Source organism: Lagenorhynchus albirostris, chromosome 7 (genome assembly GCF_949774975.1).
Source record: "Lagenorhynchus albirostris chromosome 7, mLagAlb1.1, whole genome shotgun sequence".
NCBI lineage: Eukaryota > Metazoa > Chordata > Mammalia > Artiodactyla > Delphinidae > Lagenorhynchus > Lagenorhynchus albirostris.
This window is the reverse complement of record NC_083101.1, coordinates 97,251,720-97,276,695: the sequence shown is the minus strand read 5'-3', so window position 1 is coordinate 97,276,695 and position 24,976 is coordinate 97,251,720. Positions and strand designations below refer to the sequence as shown.

The following is a 24,976-nucleotide window of genomic DNA, read 5'->3' as shown; positions in this document are numbered from 1 at the left end:
TGAGTTGAAGAGGGGAAAGAAACGGGAGGCCACCATGATGCCACATCCCTGTGCTTTAACCAGTATGTTTTCTTTATCTACTGGACCATCTATTTCAGATTTTATTTGAAGCAAGTTTTGGCTTGCGTCAGTATGTATTTCATTTTCTATTTATTACCCTCTTTCATTCATGGCAGACAGGCTCTAGAGGTCCTGAGAATGTCTGAAACAAAGAATGCTATGAAACACCTTAGTAACTCTCGAAAATGCTAAATGGACCCTGAATCAAAACTTCAAGTTTCAGAGAACTTACAGCCACTAATGATCTACAAAACAGACAGACAAACCCCACACCTTAGTAACTCTCAACCTTGGATCAAACTACAATATGTTGGAAAAGGTATTACTGAAAAGAGCTTGAAAGGGCAGCCTAAAAGCAGAGGGTACAAAACATGGGCCATGTCCCTGTAAAGGGGACATGGTTCATAATACTGTGAATCAAGGGGCTGGTTCACAATACTGGTTATGATGTTCAAAACTGTGAATCAAAGAGAGATGCATTATTATATATTTGCTTGTTGCTATTGCTTTTCTGATTAGAAGATACAGAGCCACTTTAGGTAACTTCCATTTAACTTAATATTTATTTTCATTTTATATCCAGGTCACATTTTCTACATTAAAATATAATCATGCTGACTCCCCCCACCCCCTACACCCTCAGAGAAAAAAAGTGAAGAACTTTACACAACTTGAAAGAAAGATGGAATGCACAGAGAAGTTGCTATTGCACCCAAGTAACAAAGAACACAGAGAGACCAAACAGTAGACATGTCAGAAGTGCATAGAAGACAGCTCAGGGCTCGCAGCAGGAAGGAGGAGGAATTAAAAGACTAAAGCTTTTAAATGCTATCACTTGTGCCACAAGATTACCCTGAAAAGGCAGATAGGTCAGAAAGCAGGACCAAATAGGGGATTTTCCAAAGGCTGCTATCTAACAGAGTTTAAAATATCCATAGATTATATATATAAAAAAATTCCATACACAGAAGAGCTTTCTCTTCCCCACCTTGCCTTTAGCATCTGGTAAACACTTTAGAAACTTAAAACCACTGTTAGCATGTCCAAATGTAGAACCGATATAGGTTTTTCTTTCTTAAAAAATTGTATCCCAACTCTTTCCAACCAACAATTCTATTAATTATTTTACTTATGATTCCTCTGCATGGAAACCCAGTAAGGATCATCAAGACAGGGCATCTCACTACTATCAGATCAAGGCCAGTTGGGCAAAACCTGCACGATTCTGTGTTACTCAGAGGGAGGGAGAACAGTAAGAAACAGGAGTTGAAACTTATCCGTACCAAAGAGGAAAAGGAAACTCCTTTTCTAATCTATTCATTAAACAGGAAACGGCAGGTGGACAGTAAAAACCATCTGCTTAGAGCAGCAGCACAGACCCAGAGGCACACCAAAATCTAAGAACAAGTGCTCAGGAAAGTGTCTTGGCTCTGAGAGGAAGCGTCTTTCAGACCCTATCTTGTCTCTAGTTTGGAGATCAAAGCATTATAACTTCAGATAGTGATACTCTTGAGGGGGTGGACAAGGAAGGTCTGAGAGACCCAAATAATGAGGACACTAGGCAGCTAACTACACCACTATGTACAAATACACACATCAGTAAGAAAACTTCACCTCCAACCCTCAGCTACTTTAAACAAAGCATTGAAGTTCCAGGTTTTCTGAACAGGGGATATTTTAAAGGCTGTTAGCAGTTTAAAACATTGCAACACTGGCACAATATGTTACCTATTCCTTGTTTTTAATTACAGGGTAACACAGTAAACTCCAACACAAAGGTGGGGATGGGGGAGTGCAAAAGGAATAAAGAAAACAGAACCAGTATTTCACAAGAGCATCGAGCCAGCGATGAAGTAGCAGCTAATGCTTCGCAGAGTCTCGAGGGTAGAATTCGCTCAAAGTGCTCTGAGGGATTCTCTTCAGCATTTCTTTGGGGAAGATTCGGAGCAGTTGCCAGCCAATGTCCAAAGTCTCATAGACAGTGCGGTTTTCGTATGGACCTTACAAAAAATTGAGATTAGATGAATAAAGGCCAAGTGCTTCCAACTTCTCAGCATTATTCAAAATTTATTCTGTTATGGAACTAGCACTGTAAGCATGAAGTATAAAAAGAGACACAAAGCAGTTAGGTCTCCCAGGACTGGATGTGACTTAATGTGGAAATGAGGGTCTAGACAATAAGTACCCCTGGGAACCAGAGAAAAGGGAGAAAGCCCACAGGTGAGACGTTCGGCGGCTGTGTGTGTGTCTGTGTGTGTGTGCGCATGTGTTGTGTGTGTTTAACAACGGGTGGGATCTAAACACACTCCACTGAATAATGGAAACCAGACCCAGAGTTTTGTCCAGAGAGTAGTGAGAAAAGCAGTTTCCCAGGAGCACAGGCTGACCTGAAGGAGGCTAGTACAGATACTCAGAAGGCCTTAAATGCCCATTAAGCACCTGAATAGGTCCGTGTGAAAGTTTTCAAACTTGCTATTGCTATTATTATTCTTAATAGCAGAATCATTCTTAGCCTGCAAATAAATCTCATTTTTTAACTAAGGAGTTAGAGTGGCTAGAGTTCTGCATCTCTTGTCTACCAGAACAATTTTTATCTTTTTAAGATATTAAGGTTCTGTGTAATTTTTTATTTTTTATTTTTTTAGAAAACCCAACTATCATACGTTCTGGGGATTTTAATGTTACTTAAAAAATGTATCACATAAATAGAAAAGCGCACAAATCCTAAGTGTGTAGCTGATGCATTATTCCAAAATAAACACATCGTTTGTAAGTATCACTGAGGTCAAAAATAGAGTTTACCAGCATTAGCAGGGGTGGCAGGGAAGAGAACAAACAAAATAGCTTGAAAGCTCTACACATGCTATGTAATAAAAACCATTATAGACTTTTTAACAGAAGGACAATCAATAAAATTAATACTAAATTTACCCTGGCAATGGCATAGAGAGAGTCAGGGAGACTGGTGAAGATGCTGGCACTAACGGCCAAGGATGATGGGACAAAGGTCGGGACAAAGGTCTGGACTAGGTCTTGGGACACACAGAGTGGTCAGAGATCAGCAGCTTCAAGATCACCCAGAACTTGTCAAAATACAGGCTCTCTGGCCCCACCCAGATCTACTGAATCAGAATCTGCATTTCAACAAGATCCCTGGTAGATTCAAAAGCATATTCAATTTTGAGAAACACCGGCCTAAGTTTTTTTAATAGGAATGAGAAGAGAACAGGATAAGATGTTTTAAAGAAGAACAATGCAAATTAGCAAATATTTGATGACTGGAGAATAAATGAAGAGGGTTAAGAATGCCCAATGCCTGAGCTTGGGCTAACTAGGGTAATGGTCATGCCAGAGGTAGACAGAAATTGAAAAGGGAATTGCTAGGCAGGTGGTCAGTTGGGAAAATACTTTGGTTCTCACCACACTGAGCCAGAGAGGATGGTGGCATAAACAAAGGCTTCCTAGCTCAAGATGTGGGACTAGAGCTTCAGAAAGAGGGGAAAGGCTCATACACAGGAAGTTAGTCATCAGCACAGGGGAAAAAAAGCACAGAAAGAACAGGTAATTAAGCCTTTGGGAACACTAACAATTAAGAAGCAGGAAGATGAGAAATCAGGAGGATGAAAATAGATGGACAGGAAACGTCCAAAGCCCCCAAAGCCAGAGGAGAGCATTGCAGAGAGGGTAAGAGGGAGGAGAAGTGGCAATGGAGGCAGGAGAGCAGAAGGCCGGTTCTAAGGAACAGAAAACACAAGACAGGAGCTAAATAAATGGATAAAGAAATTGAAGGTACAGGGGAAGGAACCAGAGGGCTAAGAACAAAGACATGGCAGGCGGCTGGAAGAACCTCTTCTCTAATCAGAAGGAAAATTGTATGGAGACCAATGTAAATTCTCTCAGACTAGGAAAGAAGTCCTCCTCAAAACTACATATGATGCTGTTTCTATTCATAGGAAAACAGTAATCTTACCCTGAGCAATGAAGTTCCTCTCAAACTTCTGCAGAAATTCCAAGTAAAGCAGATCATCTGACGTAAGGGCTTCTTCTCCAACTACGGCTTTCATGGCCTGCACATCCTTACCAATAGCATAGCATGCATACTAAAGAGGAAAAAAAGGTTTCCATGAACAGAGATACGGTTTTATAAATGGTAACGGTACTCTGGGCTATGTAAGTGTATTGCTGTAGCTATATTCACAGTATTTCACATGATTTCCAAACATAATTCACATAAAGTTCATATGCAAGTACTGGAAAGACTTTATTATACGTAGTCTCACTAAGAAAGGAGTCTTCAAGCATGCAATACGTAGGCATTACTAACACTCTACAAAAAATACACTCCCTCAATATACCAGTGAGCTTACATTTTGTAGAGCATTTAAAAATCACAACTTACACAATAGGAGAAATCCATCTCTAAATTCTATTCAAAAAAAAATATCTGTGTTATCACTAGGTTTATTTATCATTTCTACTTTAAGGTCAAATGTGTTTTTCTTTAATTATGCTTGGTATACAATCTCAGGACTATAGCAACCAAGGATTTCATAGAATATATACAGCTGTATCCCTTAGCGTTCTGGTGATTGCCTAATATGTTAAACAAAAAATTAGTTAGAATAGTCTTTCAGAAATACTCTATAATTAAGGTTACTAATAAAAACTTAATCGTCTTATGCCTTTTTTATTTAAAAACTACCTCATAATAGCATTAGAGGTGGGTTTCAAGCATGTGATTTTTAATCTTTGTCATGAGCAGTTATCCTTATGAAAAAGGCTCTAATGAATGTTTCTGTATTCCACTATTCTATATGTTCTATATTAAAATTCTACTTTGATGGGGGGAGAAGAAAATTGATATGGAAGAAAGACAAGAGGTATAAGACAGCAGAATGAACTGAGAAAGTATTCATTTCTTTAAACACCATCCTGGAGAAAACATACGTACCAGCTGGTTAGATACATCGGCATGATCCTTTCTGGTCATACCTTCTCCAATAGCAGACTTCATTAACCGCGACAACGAGGGCAGCACATTAATAGGTGGGTAAATCTTGGGTAAAAGGGGAAGGGGGAAAATATTATATTTAAGTACAAAATTCAAGCTTTACTGGTAGTAAAGGAGGATTTTGAAACTCATTTTTATTGCTTAAATTGCACAACACTGCTACGTTTGTCTCCTAGATGATTCCTAATATCTTTTCCTGATAAGAAAAGGAAGAAACATTTTTACAGGTTAAGATTTCTTTTGAGAATCAAATCCAAAAAGTAAAATTTACAAAATAGTACAAGATTATATTAAAAAACTGAATTTTCAACATCTGCCTATAATATCAAATCCAAGTGGTCTTCTGAACTCTGACTCATAAAATCACACATAAAAAGATTAACAATAGGGCTTCCCTGGTGGTGCAGTGGTTGAGAGTCCGCCTGCCGATGCAGGGGACGCGGGTTCGTGCCCTGGTCCGAGAGGATCCCGCATGCCGCAGAGCAGCTGGGCCCGTGAGCCATGGCCGCTGGGCCTGCGCGTCCGGAGCCTGTGCTCCGCGGCGGGAGAGGCCATGGCTCTGAGAGGCCCACGTACCACAAAAAAAAAAAAAAAAAAAAAAACCCAATAATTTCACCTAAAAGCTGATATCAGAAGCTGGCATCTATTAAAGAACCAATAAAAAATCTGTTTTTGATTATTCAGTCATAAAAAAGAATGAAATCTTGCTGTTTGCAGCATCATGGATGGACCTTTAGGGCACTATGCTAAGTGAAATAAGTCAGACAGAAAAAGATAAATACCATATAATCTCACAAAATGTCAAGCTCACAGATAGAGAACAGACTGGTGGCTGCCTGAGGCAGGGGATGAGGGGTGAGCAAAATGGGTGAGGGAGGTTAAAAGGTACAAACTTTCAGTTATAAAATGAGTTAAGTCATGGGGATGGAACTTTCAGCATGGTGACTATGTAAGTTAATAATACTGTATCACATATTTAAAGGTAGCTAGAAGAGTGGCTCTTCAAAATTCTCATCACAAGAAAAAAAATTTTGTAACTATGTGAGGTGGTGGATGTTAAGTGGACTTACTGGGGTGATCATTCTGCAACATATACAAATATCAAATCATGACACTGTACACCTGCGACTAATGTAATGTTCCGTCAATTATACCTCAATTTTTAAAAATTTTAACAATAAAAGACAAAGAAAAAACTCTGAAAAATCTGTTCTTGTATTAATAACAAAAGTAGATTATACCATTATGGAACAGAAGACCCAAAAAAGTTCTTTGAACAACTCACTCCATTTTAAGTCATAATAAAGAAAGTGGAAATTTAATTCTTAATTCTGGCACTTTTTTCCACACCAGGATTTTAGTATTACAGAAATGACAATTTTATAGCCATATTAAAAACAATGCAATTTGATATTTTCTTTTTTTTTAACATCTTTATTGGGGTATAATTGCTTTACAATGGTGTGTTAGTTTCTGCTTTATAACAAAGTGAATCAGCTATACATATACATATGTTCCCATATCTCTTCCCTCTTGCTTATATTTTCTAAATAAATAATTCCTAAGAGCAAAGTCAGAGTCACTAAAGAATAACTGAAGAATAGATCTGTAGGCTTATAGCATCGTTCAACTGTCAAATACCTGTCTGTTGTGTAGCTGTCTGTCCACATAGATCTGCCCCTCTGTAATATATCCAGTCAAGTCAGGGATGGGGTGAGTGATATCTACCAGAGAAAGACACCTGATGTTAGTTAAAGTGTCCATCTCATATAAACAAAACCACAGGAAGTCAATCTGCACTCCTTAAAACAGTGCTATATAAAATAGTTTGCTGTGATGATGGAAAAGTTCTTTATCTGTGCTGTAATATGGCAGCCACTGGTCAAATGTGGCCCCTGAACATGTGAAATGCGGCTAAACGCGACTGAAAAACTTTATTTCAAACTTTATCTGATTTTAATAAACTTTAGAATTTAAACAGCCAAATGTGGCTAGAGGTTACCGTATTGGCCAGTCTAACTTATCTGGCTGCAGCACAGTTAGACATGTGTCGACACAAGTTAAATTAGCTATATTCATAAAAAGTACTATTTCTCCTAGTTATGCTCTCTCTCCCCCAAATATAAATAAAGTTCCATTTTAAACACAAAGCTCATTTGCAGAGATTTGCCAATTTGATGTACACTGAGAGAACATTCTTCATCCATAAGCTATCCCAGAGGGATACACATTTCAACATGGAAAATACAGAGAGGCTAAACAAGTTAAGCAACACTACACAGGCAGCACCAAGCAGGTCCTACAGAGCAAGACACCTCTAAGTCTGTTAAATTACAGAGAGTAATTTTGTAGCTGCTTCCTTGGAACAAATCATTTTCACATCAGAGGTAGTATTGAGACTGCCTGGGTTCTAAAGCCGCCACTTCCTAACTGTGACACTTTACCTCTCTGTGCCTCACACGAGAGCATCTAAAAAGTCGCTATGAAGATCAAATGAGTCAAAACTTACAAAACACTTAGAACAGTGCTCAGTTATAATGAGTTATTACTGTTTCTGAAAATATTTTGAAAAAGTGTTTTTAAAAGACTGAGATAAAGATAAAAAGACGCTAACATAAGGGGAATGCTGAAAGTCTCACCCGGGGGCTGCTGGGCATACATCCAGGCAGGCACTGCACTGTGCACTTAGACACACATGATAAAACCAAGTAATTTTTAGCAAGTCTTTGATGATCGTTCTATCTCTAGAGTCTCGTGGCATTTACTATCTGTGCTCTATATCTGGCACTTAAGCTACCTTAAATTACTGATGCACATATATTTAAAAAATATCCACCTAGAGTGAGTAGCTTACATTAAGTAGAGCCCATAAATCTTTTAAAAATTCATTTCATCTAGACCAGTGTCCTGCAAACAGTAGACACTAAATACTAGCTAATAAATAAAAATTACAAGAAAATTTTTCTACAAAAGAATAATTATTATGGGTAGTTTTGAAATGAAAAATTTTATTAGAAACAAATCACTAGGTAAGGTAAACTTCTGGAGGATAAACTCTCAAAAGAATTTCAACTCAAAAAGATAGATGGTCTTCTCTCTTAAAATCAAAGTCCTTACAATGATTAGGGATGCTATAATCCAAAGACCCTAAACTTACCATCATTAGGCATGGTGAGAATAGGAATTTGAGTAATAGAGCCACTTCTACCTTCCACTCTACCAGCACGTTCATATATTGTGGCTAAATCTGTATACATGTAACCTGGGAAACCTCGTCGACCAGGAACCTCTTCCCTGGCTGCTGAAACCTGATAGTGAGTCAAGGAGAACAGTATCACATACCAGAAAATGAAAATTAAAGCTTGGTTAGAACACATTTGTTTGAACAGGCCAAATTACAAAGTTGGAAATATCTTGTTCATTTTAAATATCACCTCTAGAAATGATTAAGAAAAATCTAGCAACATAAATTCAGATTATTCTGCAACAAAAATGTTGACAGTTGGGGACCACAGTTTTCTGCTAAAATCATACTGCCATAACACAAATCTTCAAATAGCTTGCTAGAAGAAAATCTGCTTGCAATCTTATAAATCAAAGGTAGTACATTTTAAAACTAAGAGAACATTCTCAGTTCACAAGATTTACTTCACGTTATGCATCTTGCCAGATTTACATAAGCTAATCCTGAAAAGATCAAAAGGGAAGGAAATACATATATCAGAAATCATCTGATGCATTTTACATACATTATTTAATTTAATCCTCACAACAACCCTATGAGGAAGTTAATGTTATTAACCCCAACTTACAACCGGAATCAAGGGCCAGAAAATTTCCCTGGATCACCGCACAAGATAAGAATAGTAATAAATGGTCTTTCTCTTAGAGACAGGCACACTAGAATATATGCATGCATTTTAATCTACAGTCAACAAGAACTGTAAATCATTAAGCCCAACTTCTAACTGCTACTTTGGTTCCTCCAAGAGTATGCTCCAGCAGTGCTACTCAAAGTGTGGCCTGCAGACCAGCTTTTATCAATTTGTAAGGAGATAATGTAGAAAGCAAGATAAACATATAGAAAACTTTAGCGGCAATTTGATAGAATAATTGTCTGTCGAATCTAATACTACTAATAAAAGGGTCTGTAAATTGTTTTTTTTTTTTTTAATTGTCACTTTTCTAATACTTATTTTTACTGCCTTTTAGAAAAGTATTTGTGATGGATGGGAGAAAAGAAGTCCTTCAATGAAAAAACACTGTAGCCAAGTGAGATATGACGATGGATCTTAGGGAATCTTAGGCTAGATATTTATATAGGCTGTCTCTTCAGAAGTCTTCTTCCCTTTTTTGCACACTTAAAAGAGCAAGTAACTCAAAATTTCAGTAACTTGCATTAGAACAAACACCCCACACTTCTGGATGGTAAGTGCTAGAATCTTACATTGTTTCTAAATAATCACTGAGCTTTCTGAAGGAAAAAAAAGTTCTGAAGAGGGTTCTGCCAGAGTGTAGTCTTCACTTATGGAAATAAATAAAAATTTACATCATTAAAAATGAAATTCTTGAAAAGGGCTGAAAACTGACAGTCTGGACAGAGACAGAACTACCTTGGAGAGTAACTGATTAAACAGCTTGCATCATTTACTCTAAGAATCCAGTCTTAATCAATGGAGACAGTGAGAGTATGATAAATAGGCTAATAATTTAAATCTCATCCTCTAATTCAATTAGGTTGACAAAAGTAATATTTTCTTTTCTGATTAATTAAGGTATTCTACTAATATATGAGCAATGCATTTAAAAAAACATGATTTAAAAAAAAAAAGAAAACTTGTAGAGGGACAAGATAATCCCTGACAAGATAATCCATTTTAATTAAGAAAAAAATTACCTCTCGAAGTGCTTCAGCATAAGAACTCATGTCTGTTAGGATAACCAATACATGTTTCTCACACTGATAGGCCAGGAACTCGGCCGTGGTTAGAGCCAAGCGAGGAGTGATAATTCGCTCAATACTGAAATGAAACATTTAAGTCCTAAGTCACTCAAACAAAAAGGCCAAAAACAAAACGATTCCAGAAATAATAGTACAGTCTCCCTTTTAAAGTTTCACATAAATTGAGGAAGGTTAAGCAATTATTACTTTAAAAGTTCTTAAGTAAGGCAGAGTTCTTTTATGTATTTACAAAATAAGAATTACTTAGTGCTACACAGCTAAATTGATTTATTTTATAAATGCCCCATAATTTGTCAGAACTATATAGTTCTCAAAATTGAGCAAGAAAAGAAGAGAGAGAGAAGGAGAAAGGGAGGAAAGACGTAGGGGCCAGATCTTGCAGGTAAGAGGAAAAGGTAATTTACTGAGTATGGACTGTGTGCTAGGTAACTTATACTATTATCTCATTTAATATGTACAACAACCCTGTGAGACAAGTATTATTTATCACATTTTATGAAAGAAGACACTGAGCTTCAGAACCTAAGTGACTTACCCAAAACCAAGTAACTTGCAAGAAGCAGAGCTGGAATTTAAATACGGTTATCTCATACCTAGGCCTGTGTAGCTTTCACTGTAATGTTCTACCTCCTTAGTGTAAGGTGACATTTTTGACCAGAAGCCTGCATGAACAGGGGGAAAATAGCTCTATTCTTTGTTTACTTACGTTGGGTCGTTGGCCAAGTTCAAAAAGAGGCAGACGTTGTCCATTGAGCCATTTTCTTCAAAGTCAGATTTGAAGAACCGGGCAGTTTCCATGTTTACCTAAATGGCAATGACTTCATCAGTGCTGGGAGAAGAAAAATGCTCAATATTTCTTTCTTTCTTTTTTTTTCCCCCCAATATTTATTTCTGATGAAGGCCAAGCTATAGATCTGCACGCTCCTTCTTTTAAAGGTTCAAGTACCCCCAAAACGTTCACAAAAGCCAACAGAGTAAACAGCTTGCTTTGGGCACAAAGGGAATTATTCTTACATTCCATAGTCAAATGCTAAATACTAATCCATGGTTTGCCCAAAATGCCAAGCTGCAACTTCTCCACCTAGAGATAAACTGAATAATATATGTGCAGTTTTCTACATTGTTCTAATAACACAAGCAATTTTACATTTCATACTAAAACAGAAAAAGATAATACTTACACCCATAGCAGCAAATACAATCGCAAAATTTTCCTCACTGTAGTCCACTACATCTTTGGATTTTTTTACCAAACCAGCCTGGCGACAGATTTGAGCTGCAATCTGATGAGGAGTACAAAAGAACTAAGTTAAAATCTAAAATAATACTTCTACAACAAAATAACTTTTACCCTAAACTTTGGGGAACTGTAATCATAAATGAAACTGGGTTGTCTTAAAGGGCTTTACTCAATAAAACTATTTTGTAATTTTTGCAGATTCCTAAGAGTAAGGAAGAAGTCAGATATGTGTGGATGAAGAGTCAATGTAATTGGATTATATAAACAGTAACATTGGGTATTTACCTTGAAAATCCTATATTTGGTTTCTCACTAAGAGTGAAGCACTCAGAAATTCTTTCTTCTTGAATTTCATACCAAACAGATTCTAGTTCTCACCTCATTGTGCGGTAAGCCAGCAGCAGAGAAGATAGGAATTTTCTGCCCCCTAGCAATACTGTTCATGCCATCTATGGCCGAAATGCCGGTCTGAATCATCTCCTCTGGATAGATCCGACACTGAGGATTGATTGGCTGGCCTAATGCATTTCCAAGAGGGAAAATTTTACTATGTCTCTACATTAAGACTACAACCATACAAAGCATATAAAGCATTTCTTTCTACTCTTAAAAAATCAGTTATTTTTGAAATCTGAAACTGTTTAAATATTTTTTTCCATTAATCTTTTGTAGATTCACAAATTACATGGTAGTAAAGTGAAATGTAAGGTATAGCAAATAAGAGAGAAATCCTAATTTCAAAGCCATTATGGCTTTTACATTTCAGATATATCCTGGTGATATTTTACAATAAATAAAATATAAAATTTTAAGATAACCTCTAGGAAAAATAAATTTATTAAATAGTAAACAAAAAATAATTAATCAAACATGGAATACGTTGGTTATCTACTTAAAGTATCATAAAAATCACCCTGACTTATACCTGACAAAGGTATAAGATAGATAGATGCTATTTCCCCCAAAACACAGAAATCCATTTTCTGTCCCTACCCATGATATCAAGGAAGTCTTCAGCCAGTACAACAGGACCTCTGTCGATGGGTTTTCCTGATCCATTGAACACCCGACCTGTTAAACAGTAACAAGACAGTACAGAGTGGACAATGACTCAAATATTCATAATCTTTACAAAGACTTCACGGAAATACATTAAAAAGGAAACAGATCTCTGCTCAGAATGAATAATAATATCCGTTTACCAAGCATATCCTCAGACACCGGCGTTCGGAGAATATCCCCAGTAAACTCACAGGATGTCTTCTTGGCATCTATACCTGAAGTCCCTTCAAACACCTATCAAGAAAGAAAAGTAAACAGAAGGGCATAAGAAATTTAGATCATAAGCGCTTAAGATTTATTTGTCAGCCCTTATAAAGTCAAATACATCAATGTACATACTACTTTTAGTATTATGAATAAAGAAGTGTTCATGGTGGACGATGAACCAAATTGCCAGCCTCTTAACCAGGGTCATGCCTGCAGGCCAAATCCATCAAGCAAGCTAAGAATGGTTTTCACATTTTTAAAGGATTGTTTTTTAAAAAAAAAAAAGGAAAAAAAAAAGCGTAAGAACATGCAACAGAGACCTTAGGCAAAACCCTCACAAAGCCTAAAAAATTTACTATCTGGCCCCTTACAGAAATTCTGCCGACCTCTGCTCCAGATCTACTTTTTAGAGCAATATGTTATTTGAGAAAACCGGCACTTCCTATAATCAGTAACATTAAAAACTAGGCATTATCAGAGACAATTTAAAGAAGGAGACTCAGATCTTGTTTTGGTTTCAGCCCATAAGCTCTGAATTCTACTTTTCATCTCTCTCCTTCTATGTGACTATCTGTTTCATTTTATCCATTAAAATTTTTTTTTTTAAAAGCCATTTTACCAGTGGAGCTATTGGGCTAGAATGGATATTGGTGGCTGGCATTTAGCAAGAAAACATGAAAAAATACTTTTCTTCCCTCATAGCCAGTAAAGAGTCGGGTCCCTAGCTTAAGATTTTTCATGGTCGTGATGGTGCAAAAGCAATACACATTCGGTAGAAACGGTACTTCAAAACAATCACATGAGATATTTAATATTTTATTATAAAATAGGCTTTGTGTTATATGGTTTTGTGCAATTGTATGCTAATATAAGTGTTCTGAGCACCTTTAATGTAAGCTAAGCTAAGCTATGATGTTCGGTAGGTTCTGTGTACTAAATGCATTTTCAACTTACAATATTTTCAGCTTATGATGGGTTTATCAAGATGTCACCCCACCTATAAGTTGATGAAGATCTGTATACTTACGTGATAATTACCAGAAAGAACTACTGGTGTTTCTTATGTTTGTTGTGATCAGAAAAACGTTCAACTGGCCAGGTTTTGAAAGTGATGCTTACCTGAACCACTGCTTTGGAACCACTAACTTCTAAAACTTGCCCACTCCTCTTTGTGCCATCAGGTAGTGTTAAGTGCACAATCTCAGCATATCTGGGAAACTAAATAGGAAAAAAATAAAGGCTCAATAACCAACATTTTAAAAGCTCCTCAGAATACCCTATATGCTTCTATGTCTTTCACAGCATGTATGCACATGCAGACCCCATACCTCCCCAAAGCACACAGGTATACATCCAGAGTTTAGAATATCCTCAGGTAGTTTAAGTCCTTAAAACACTTATCACTGGCACATATACTGGCAAACGTAACATAAGGTACAGAGGGAAGGATCTTAAATCTATGAAACCACAGCAATTAAATTCCTTCCTTCTGTGTATATGTTTTTAAGCTTTGAGACTACAGAAAGTTAAAAAACTATGTTCCCACTACTCAGAAATGATGTTTGCTTCTGGGCTGTGTAATCACCTTGTGCTTTGGGAGGACAGGAATAAAATGCAACTAAACAATAAAATAATTACTATTATAATAACTAATGCTAATATTCCCTCCTCAATCTAATTTTCCTAACCAGAAATGTATTCCTCTAATCCATTTTTAATATTTTAAATTACATGTTTCCAAAAATATACTGTAGTGTTTCACTTACCTAAATGATAACATACTAAATATACCATCCTGCAACTCGTTTTTTTTTCCCACTTGACCGTATGTTTTGGATCTGTCATAGTAGTATTTACCTTATTTTATTAACATAATCTTTTGAAAAATGCATCCCTACTTTGTGTGATGTGAAGGAAAACATCTGCCAATGCATCCGTGAATCAACACTGACTGTAGGACACTTGATTCTGGAGATGCTAATATGAATAAACGGGCATCTAGAATCAATGTTAGAACAGATATAGTTAAAACCAAGTGACACTACATTTTATTCAGCTGTTCTTCTACCACTGGTGTTCAAGGCTGTTCCAAATTTATACTACTACAAACATGTTGCAATGGACATTCTCACAGGTGGGCCCAAGTTTCCCTAAGGTATCTGGTTACCTAGTGGTGGGCTATAGGCTGTGTCCATTTTTATGTGAAATTACTCTGCAAAGGAACCTTTTACTTTACAAACTCCCTAGTAGTATAGATAAGTATCTTTTCCCTACATCTTTGCCAATCTTATATTATTAAACTTTAATTTTTACCATTTTGATAAAATAAAAAATAGTATCTTTCAATTTGCATTTTCCTGATTCTAATATTGAGCATCTTTTCATGCTTACTGACAATTCAGACTTCATTTCCTATAATAGCCTTATTAATATCTTTTCCTCGCTTTTCAACTACATCTGCTTTTTCTTATTTACTTTTAGATAAGTTTCATAGATTCAGAGTATTAATCCTTTTGCGAATATCTGCTCCCAGTCTTTCTTGTCTTTTAATTTTGTTTATGGTATACTATCATACAGAAGTTTTTGCAATAAAATGACTTGTTTTCCTTTATGGTTTGTGTCTTTTGTGTAGGAAAACCTTCCAATCTGAAGTCATAAAAATGGTTTTCTATATTGTCTTCTGATAGGTTTCTCATGTTTTGGTCTTTAATCCATCTGGATTTATTTTTGGTACGTAATTTTATTTTTCTCATTTTTATTTTTATTTTTTCATACAGGAAGCCAAATACCCCAACAATATTTACTGAGTAGCACAAATCAATTTGTGCTACAAGTAGCACGACTTGTAATGTAGCCTTTATCATTTACCAAGTCAAATTCTCAGGTGTGAGAAGAGTTGGTTTTAAGAATCTTAACTTTGTTCCACTGAAATATCTGCTTACTCCCTCACCAAATTTTTATTCTTACTCTATTTCTAACTGATTTTGTTACCTGGAGAGCATCAACATATTTTCTATTCTGAGCCTTTTGATTCATGAACGTGGAATCTGCACTTATTTGAAGTCTTCCTTTATGTCTTTCAACAAAGTTTCACAGTTTTTTGTAAAAAGTTCCTAATTATTCTAGTAGTTACTTCTGGCATACAAAACACTACTGATTTCTATAGACATCATCTGCATCCAGCAACACTGTTTCACACCATTGTTTCTAATAGTTTGTCCACTGAATGACTTGTGTTTTCTGTTTAATTAATCATACTACCAAGAAATGATGACAGCTGTGCCTTTTCCTTTTTAACCCCTTTATCCCCTAATTTCTTTTTCCCACAGCATTGGTTAGGGTCCAAGCACAAAGACAGAACAAAGATGGATAGCGGTGGTGACAACAGGTGTCCTCATCTTGTTCCTGATTTAAATGGGAATGTTTCTAGAGTCTCTCCTTAAATACGCTGTTTGCTGTAAGTTATGGTGGTTATCCTTTAAGATGTTTTAAAAGTTTGTTCTATCCCTTATTTCTAAGACCTCCTTCTTCTTTTGTTTTGTTTTTTTTTAGAAACAAGTAATTTTATCAGATACATTTTCTGTATTTACTGAGAAGAGCGTAAGCTTTTTCTAGCTTAATCTATGAATGACCTGAATTATACTGACATTTGCTAATATCAAATCATCTTTGTATTAGTGGGATAAATTCTACTTTGTCATAATTCTGTTGATTTTTTTTTTCTTTTTTTTGTGGTATGCGGGCCTCTCACTGTTGTGGCCTCTCCTGTTGCGGAGCACAGGCTCGGGACGCACAGGCTCAGCGGCCATGGCTCACGGGCTCAGCCGCTCCGCGTCATGTGGGATCTTCCCGGACCAGGGCACAAACCCGCGTCCCCTGGATCGGCAGTCAGACTCTCAACCACTGTGCCACCAGGGAAGCCCTGTTGATTTTTTAAAGTATATTTTTGCTAATATCCAATACATGAGAACATTTTTATTTAGAATTTTGGAATCTGTGCTTGTGAATGAGATTAGCTACACTGTTTCTTTTCTGATACTATCCTTTGCCAGGTTTGGAAATCAAAGATGCGCTACCTTCAGAAAATGAGTTGGACAGCAGTCTCCATCATCATCTATTCTGATACAATTTGTATAAAATTATCCATTCCTTGATACTATCTGTATGCCTTAAGTTAAAAACAGGAGCCAAAAACTAAAAACAAACAAAAAACACTCTTAAATCTGGTGGTATAAAGCCATTCTTACAACTGCATAAACTTTTTTCCTCAGCTGGAGTTATACCCCAAACAAACATTCAATAAAACTTTTTCAGCTTTCTTAAAATTACTTCCTCCAAGATGTTTTCTAAGTCCTTCCCATTATTGACTCTCATAGCATCCTGCACTCACCCTTCATAGCACTTAACAATTAGACATTATGTATTTGTATTGTGTATTTTTGGTGCTGAGTTCAGCACTTAACATAGTTGAAGCATGAATATTTTTAACTGTTTTTGAAAATATATTTACTAATATAAAAGCTTCATATTTTTAAAATATGAGTCAAAAATTTTATCCAATAGAAAATATATAAAAAAGAAGAAATAAAGGACAAAGAAGCAAATAATGCTTTCAATACTTCCTCAAAAAATAAAAGTGTATGCTTCATCCTTTCACAAAATATTAACGGGCAGCTGCCTAAACCTTGTACAATTTGTATACTGAGGCTTTGAATCAAACTGCAGACTAGTATGAAACTGTGGCCAGGAGGAAGCTATATGCTTAATCTTGCAATTAATTTGTATAGGTACCTTGTCATGCACAAAAATATCTTAGTGATAAAGCTGAAGAGACAGTTCACTTTGCCCTTTCTTTTAAGAAATGTTTTTCAATTTATTTTCTGCTTCCAGAGGGGCCACATGCCAAACATACTTCTGTCATTACTTCTCTCAACAAACTAATAACTGTGTACCTTTCCCCCTGATCCACTCCCAACAACAACCAATGCAGAATTACTGTTCTACAGAGCATATTATACAAATTATCTCTGAAGATATTTTAATCACTGAACTCAGGCAGGAGGCTTCACCTAGGGTGAGGTCTATTCAATTACAGACTATATTCTATGCCTCTTTTTCTAAGATAATTCTTATGTATAGGTGTGGCTAAAAAAAACCCATGTAACTAAAGCATCTTTCAACAAACTGAATAAGTAAAAACTATTCTCTGCTTATGGTTTTAGTCACTGTTGAGATAATCTGTTGTTTATTCATTACTTGAATACCAGTATCAGGCCCTCAAAGACAAAAGTAACATTGTTTACTCACTCAAAGACCTTAAAATTTAGTAGAGAAGACAAAAATGTAACAAGTAGTTATGACACACTAGTCTATGACAAGAGCCACAAGATACTGTATATCTAAATATCCTACAAGTCATAAAACACACAAATATTACTGTTGTTTTCCTAATAAACCTGTGAGGTATGATTAACAAACAAATAAAATTTTAAATTTTACAGACAAGGGACTCAAAGCCACAGAGTCCACAACAGATCCAGTACTAGAATCCCATCTTCTGACTTCTGACCTAAAATTCTTGTCTCCATATAGCACTGACATTCCGACCAAGGAATGGCTTAAAAAAATCATAACAAAAGACTTAAAGTGTACTAAACAGTACTTAATACTATGCTTTTAATTTCATAAATGGTTAGATGATAATGATAGTGGTATTACCTTAACATGATCTAAGATCACTAGTGGACCATTAACTCCTGATACTGTCTTGTATGCTGGAAAGAAACACAAAAGAGTCAGTTCTTGTCAAACAGGACAACAGTCTAAATGATCTCTCTGGTATTACCAAAAAACCCCTCTCTCTATCATATCTATTATATGGAGCACTCAGAAAGTATGAAAATTTTCACCGAATTTATAAAATATGCCTGCATCTGTACAACTTCTCATAATCCCCTTCATCAAACCAAAAACATTTTTAATTCTTACTATAAGTCACATTGTTTCAAGGACCCAGGATACAAAAACAAAGGTAAAGAGGGAGAGTTCCCACAAGAGTTCACAATTTTATATGGAGAAGGGGGAGGGAGGTAAGGGCTCTACCAGAGGTGTGCTGAGGGTGTGTGGGAGCACAGGAAAGACGCTGCAATGGTCCTTAGAAAAGAAAAAGCTTTACAGAAAAGGTAGCACTTAGCAAAGTAGATAGAGAAGAAGACTTTAAGCAGAAGTGACAAAACTCACAAAAGAAATCTGACAAGATGTAGTCTGTTAAGATAAAATGCCATGATTAAATAGTATCATAAAAACTACGAATAAAAAAGAGTTTATGAAGGCGGATGGAATTAAAGGCCAGAGATCACATAAGCATCCTTTAAAGAAAAAAAAAAAAGTCAAACGTTACTGTCATTGTAGAAGCTTATATTTTCTACTGCAAATTATGCCCTAGCAACAAACTACCCAAATCTCTCATTTTAGAAAGGAGGTAGCTATCATTGAATTGTATCACACCTACCTACATGCCGAGTATAATGAATGGTAATCAAGTATAAATCAGAACACTCAGGAAAGCAATTCTAACAATGTCAGAATTAACTAAATTTCATAATCAGAAAAGCTGAAAACACAAATGAAATAAGTGTTTACAAGACCTAAAATAATGTGTAAGAAGCTGTCAGCCAACTGGGAATTTTTCACTTGCTTGATTTCTTATGATGTCTTAGACAGAAATTTCTGAAATGAATGTAGACTCCCAAGAATGAGGAAACCATTTAATAACCAGTCTGTCCATTCAAGGGGCTTCAGAATTTAAAAACATAATTTCTTTAGCCAGGAAGCAAGTGCCCTGGTAGAAACACTGAGACAGGGCAGGCAAGCACTGTCAGGAACCCTAGTCTTTCATACTGAGGACCTTTAAATCCTCACACCAAATATTTGCTTGAATACATTTGCAATTGTAATGATCAATAGAGGCCCCTAATTACTTTTTTTTTCCAACCTTAGATAAAAAGCAAGTCACAAATTTTAAATGTTAAGCTACTTGAATGGATGGCAATGTAAACAAATTAATCATGCCTCCAAGATTATTAGAAATATCCCAGTTGTCACATATTCTGCTACTTTTATGTTAATCCTCTCCATTGTTTTAAAATAATCTAATACTCTTAAAAATAAGTCCTACCCCTAAAACAATTTCTTCATTGTTCTCATTTTATTTTTATTTTTGGCCTCGCCACACGGTTTGCAAGATCTTAGCTCCCCAACTGGGGATTAAACCCACGCCATGGCAGTGAAAGCGCCGAGTCCTAACCACTGGACCGCCAGGGAAGTCCCTCACTCTTCTCATTTTAAAAGAATCCACATATTGTTTTTCAATTACTTTCTAAAATTGCTATGTGGATATGCAAAGTGAACTACATTAGAAACATGTTTTCTTGGCACACAGGTTTTAAAACTATAGAAACAAAGACCTTTTCAAAACCAACAGCTGGGAATGGGAGTAGGGAGTGGGCCAGTGGAGGTGTGGGAATTCAGTTTTGAGATTTACAGGCAACTGTTTTGAATAAAATGTAACATCAGTAAAATGCTTCAGATTCTGAAATTCTCTTTACTTTCCGGACAAGATTTGCATCTCCTTTGAACTTTTAACCTCTACAACAATGATCCTTAAGAATCTCATGTTTAAATTCAAGCTCATTCAAATTATGAAGTTTTGCCAGTCACAAGGCAAAAAGCATGACCAAGAAAAAAGAAATGCTAGTCATTGCTTTTCCTGGAAACAGTGAATCAAGTTGATTTCAACTATAGAAGGCAAGATTCTACTTCATCAAAAGCAGTCTCTAAATTTGCAACAATGTATGTAGCCTTTAAAAAAGCTAGTAACCACTGGAATTAATTAATAACAAAACTACCAACACACATTTAAAAAGTACTTGTCAGGAATTCTTTTTTAAACTCCATAACAGGTCTATAAGCCTAACAAATATTATTCCAAGTTTTACAAGAGAAAAATGATTCTCAGAAATTAAGTAACTTGCCTAAGGATCTGAACTTACAGTCTGCCTCCAGTCATTTTTTCTTTGACTCTGCGCTACAGCTCAAATTCTAAAACTGAACTGGTCAGTTTTTGTGGTCTGAGGCACTCTTGTATCATTACTGAAAAACAACCTTTCTCCAGTGGAGTGTAGCCACTAGAAAAGTTAAAGCAGGAAAGGAAGAAACTAATGGAGATGCTTCAGCAGTTTTCTGTCACTGGAAAGCACGAGGAGACCACTTCAGGTACAAACCAGAGGTTAAGCAACATGCTTAGTTTAAATTAAAATGGGATGCAAACTAAACTAATAAATGTTATAATCCAAACTAAATAAAAAATATTACCAAACGAAACTGCTTCACACTTTACACAGCATCTTCAGATAGGTTACCTTTTCAGTTTCACAAAACACTGGGAGGTAAGCAAGGCTGATAGATCTACTCCACACTTAAACTACATCTATGAGAAATCTGTTATTAAATGGAAGAGTCAGGATTAAAATTATTTTTGTTTGTTTGTGGCCCCCCCACCACCAATTCTAAGTTTATACTCTATGACCCTTAGTCTCCAGTATAACTTAAAAATATGGAGATAACACAGTTCCTAGCACTTGGACTACAAATAGGGAGTAGAAAACAGTTTATATACAAACTATAGCTCCTTTCCACAACAGTAAAACTACTGGGGGGGAACAAGAAGAGAAAATAATATCAAATACCACCTTTTATCTTTCAACAATATTTACCCAGCTTTTCTCACCATTAGTATTAACAGTCCAAAGCAGAGACAACAATTTAGATTAAAGCTGCCAAAGACATAAAGCTGCTCTTCAAAAAGTCAATACCCACTCACAAATTACATAAATATTTCTGTTTAGAAACAATAATGACCACTCTTCTCTTGAAAATTTCAAATGAAGAACTTGGGTCTGCAGGGGATGATTAGAACTTCTGAAAACATGTTTACATCCTTGATCCTGAATATTTATGAAGACAATAAATATTTATGGAGTAACATTTAAAACCCAAAATCTACAAAGATTTTAAGAAGCACATATTTTGTTAGATGACATCCTCTTCCTCCCATAGGATATGAGATTGTTCAACAGAACTAACACTACTTAATGATTGTGAAACTTTCAAAGAGAAAATTCGACAGTCATTGCACAATAAGAGATCTAGTCCTTCAGCCTCCACCTTATAAGCAAAACAAAACCGGAACAATCATCTTCTATTGTGCAAGAAAAGTAAAGACCCACACTTTGCAGTGGGCAAGGAGGGAGAGGTTCTGGAAAAAGGCAGGCCGACCATTCCTTTACTGGACTTTTCACTGAGGCTAACTCTGCTTTATGACATAAGAAACTAAGATTAGTTGATCTAGGATCTCAAGAACAAAGGAGATTATCTAATCCAAAACGTTTAACATCCAAAAGTTCTTCGTATATTATTGAACCTTGCTCAAAGTTTAAAAGGAAATCAAGTTTTCTTTCATTGTGACTTTAGAAATTCAACTAATGTGCTCAAGATTATTTCAAGCCTGCATATCTCATTTTCCATCTCTTGTTAACGGCCCCAGGATCCAATTTGTACAGTGGAACTGCCAATATTCCATTCCTTTGTTCAAAAAGCACACATTAAATAATTATAACTTTTTACCTAGGATGGTAACATCGATCTTTAATCAGAAAAATTAAGAAGTTAATATTTATTCAGAAGCAATTAAAAGTGTTAACTAGAATCAAGAATGTGGCAATATAGGAAAAAGATGACATTCAAATGCAGTTAGCTGTTAGCCTAAGTATGATATCATTTGTGCTTTTTAGAATAACCCAGACACAGAAGTGAAATAAGTACCCCAACTCCCTACTCTGGTTCCATCCACATTAAAGATCCATATACTAAACTATTAGAACAAGGGGTTTAAATGCAAGTTATACAATTACAAAACACAATGTTTCTATGTGCCAACACTGCGCTAGGCACTGAGGATACAAAAAGGAGTCCTGAACCCTAAAGTTTCAGTTTTAAGCATTATGTCGCAACAATGTTGTCAGGAGGAATCTCATCTGGAGAAGTTCTTCAGTCACTGGCTAAGCACACACAGAATGTTGAGAAATCATACTCATCTCCCTTAAGGGTTTACAACCTCAATCATGGAGTACTCTTTAAACTATGTTATTATTTCAATTGATACTCTGAGTTGAGATTGAGTGAATAATTATATGGAAAAATGACTACTGCCCCTTATAATCTTTTCCTAGAAGCACCACTAATGTCTATCTGTTCTACCCAAAGAACAGCAAAGCATACAAATGCAATTCATAAAAGAGTATTTGTAACTGTTAGGCACAAATTTATTGTCATAAGAATGCAACATCTGTCAATTTCTTGAAACATTCAGCTCATGTAAACTCTCAACAAGCACTCTCTAATGCAAATAATTCCCATTATAGAAAGCACATGGGGGGGAATAAATTAGGAGTTTGGGATTAAAATATATATACTACTATACATAAAACAGATAACCAACAGGGAACTACTGTATAGCACAGGGAACTATACTCAATATCTTGTAATAACCTCTAATGGGTAAGAACCTAAAAAAGAATATATATACATATATAATATATATAACTGAATCACTTTGCGGTACACCTGAAACTAATACAACGTTATAAATCAACTATATTTCAATTTAAAAAAAACACATCTCTGCAAACCATAGAATCAAGTCTTTTCTTTCTTCCTTACACTGCAGTGCTGCCACATAACCTGACCCACTGACTGATGAGGATGGGATTAGTCAGGCAGGAGAGCGCTCAGACTAAAACCCTTCATCTGAAATTCTTGTTAACCAATGAGCCACCCACAAAGAGGTACTGTGGCAATTAACCGGTGCAAATACAGTCTCACCACGTTGGAAAACATCAGGTGCTTTCCTAAGTTTTAAAGAGTCTACTTCCAGTGCTCATCCCCGGTTCCTAAGGAAACTGTGAAGAGGTCTGATGCTACACAATTTTATTGTTTAGTCATCAAGAACCATTTCTTTCGAAACTGCTGAACAGTCCACTTAAGCCTGGTTTATTAAGGTCTTTTTACAATCACAACACTTAAACATGCTTATGCATATGCTTTGCATATTTGCTAAATAATATGGGCAAAGCTTCTTGTCTTCTCCAAGATAGCCTTGCAATCAAATTAATGGCAGAAAAAGGTCCAGCAAGAATTAAGAAACCTGGAATTTTCCTGCTCTGCCAGTAATTAGGGGTCTAAAGCCTGGCAAGGCCTGTCCCTTTCAGAACCTTAGGCTTCTCACTGTAAAATGAGAGGGTTAGACTAGATGACCCGCAGGGTACTTTTCAGCTCTAGCTTTCTCTGATATCTAGGTGTCCTCCTGCGGAGCAGCTTCTCCACTGAACAACATTTCCCTCTGGCTGTGGGCCTGACCTCCATCCACGAAAGGCCTGAGCACGTCAGCGATGACACTACACCGTCCCCCTCGGCAGGATCTGAGGTCCTGCCCTGAGGTCCACACCCGAGGCAGGGGGAAGGGGAGGGGCGGTTCCCTCGACCCCTGCAGATCCAAATGAGGTCAGCATAAGATTAGGATAAGAGTGGCAAGAAGTGGCGTTCGCTCAGAGACAGGAAGCAAGCGCCTGAGCATGCTCCAGCCTCGGGAAACTGGAGAGCACCGGTGGAGCAACAGCCAGGAGACCACCAACCCAGGAAAAAGTTCCCGTTGGTGCTCTTCCCCTTAGCCCACCCCTGGCACGGAAATTAAGGTACACTCAAATCGCCTACTAGAGAGAGACGTCGGAGTACGGGGACGCGAGAGGGAAAAACAATCCCCCTCATCCGACCCCTCTGGCTAAGCAGGTGAGTGGGAGCAAGGGGCTGGGCTAAGAGCAAAGACAGGATTCGTCTTGCTCTCTGATACTCACTGAGACGAGGCTGGGAGAGGTAGTTCCGGCTAATTGCCAGCACCTGTTCTCGAGACCCCACCACGGGCCCACTGGTGGATACGGGAAGCTCAGGCGCGGCCCCGTTCACGATGCCCCGCATCGCTCGCAGCGCCATCTTGTCTCCTCCGTCCCGACTGGCCCAGCAGCGGCGCCGCGCAGGCGTAGATATAGCTGGTGCAGCCCGCGCCCCGCTCCGCCCATGCGCGCTGAGGAGTCCCCGCCCACTGAGCTGCACCCCACCCGCGGCCTCGTGACTTGGGCTCCGCGTAGGCGGGGCTAAACCCGAGCCCTCCGCGAGAGGAGCTGACCAGCGTGCTGGGAGGAGGACGCCGGGCCAGGGAGAGGGATCCAGAGAAAGGCAAGAGTTAAGGGAGAAGGAGAAGAAAGGAGGGAGAGGGAAGGAAGGCAACTTCGTGCAAGAAAACTTCAGCGGCATTTCATGA

General features: G+C 37.1%; 1 protein-coding gene across 1 annotated transcript; it reads right to left on the bottom strand.

The window, feature by feature from the left end:
* Window positions 1-1,784: 1,784 nt before the first annotated feature.
* ATP6V1B2 (ATPase H+ transporting V1 subunit B2) lies at window positions 1,785-24,662 on the bottom strand. The gene is made up of 14 exons (XM_060155563.1): window positions 24,513-24,662; window positions 18,262-18,317; window positions 13,663-13,761; window positions 12,477-12,570; window positions 12,268-12,345; window positions 11,653-11,792; window positions 11,216-11,317; window positions 10,741-10,838; window positions 9,969-10,092; window positions 8,229-8,379; window positions 6,713-6,795; window positions 5,012-5,116; window positions 4,031-4,160; window positions 1,785-2,060 (listed from the first exon to the last, which is right to left on the bottom strand). Exons 1-14 carry the CDS (start codon window positions 24,646-24,648, stop codon window positions 1,921-1,923), a joined length of 1,536 nt encoding a protein of 511 aa, XP_060011546.1. The 5' UTR covers window positions 24,649-24,662; the 3' UTR covers window positions 1,785-1,920.
* Window positions 24,663-24,976: the final 314 nt, after the last annotated feature.

Coding starts and splice junctions, on each gene's coding strand:
- ATP6V1B2 (XM_060155563.1), bottom strand. CDS start 24,648: ATGGCGCTGCGAGCGATGCGGGGCATCGTGAACGGGGCCGCGCCTGAG. Junction 11,793..12,267: donor AGACTTCCTTGATATCATGG/GTAGGGACAGAA, acceptor GAAATGCATTAG/GCCAGCCAATCAATCCTCAG. Junction 2,061..4,030: donor GAGGAACTTCATTGCTCAGG/GTAAGATTACTG, acceptor ATTTTTTGTAAG/GTCCATACGAAAACCGCACT.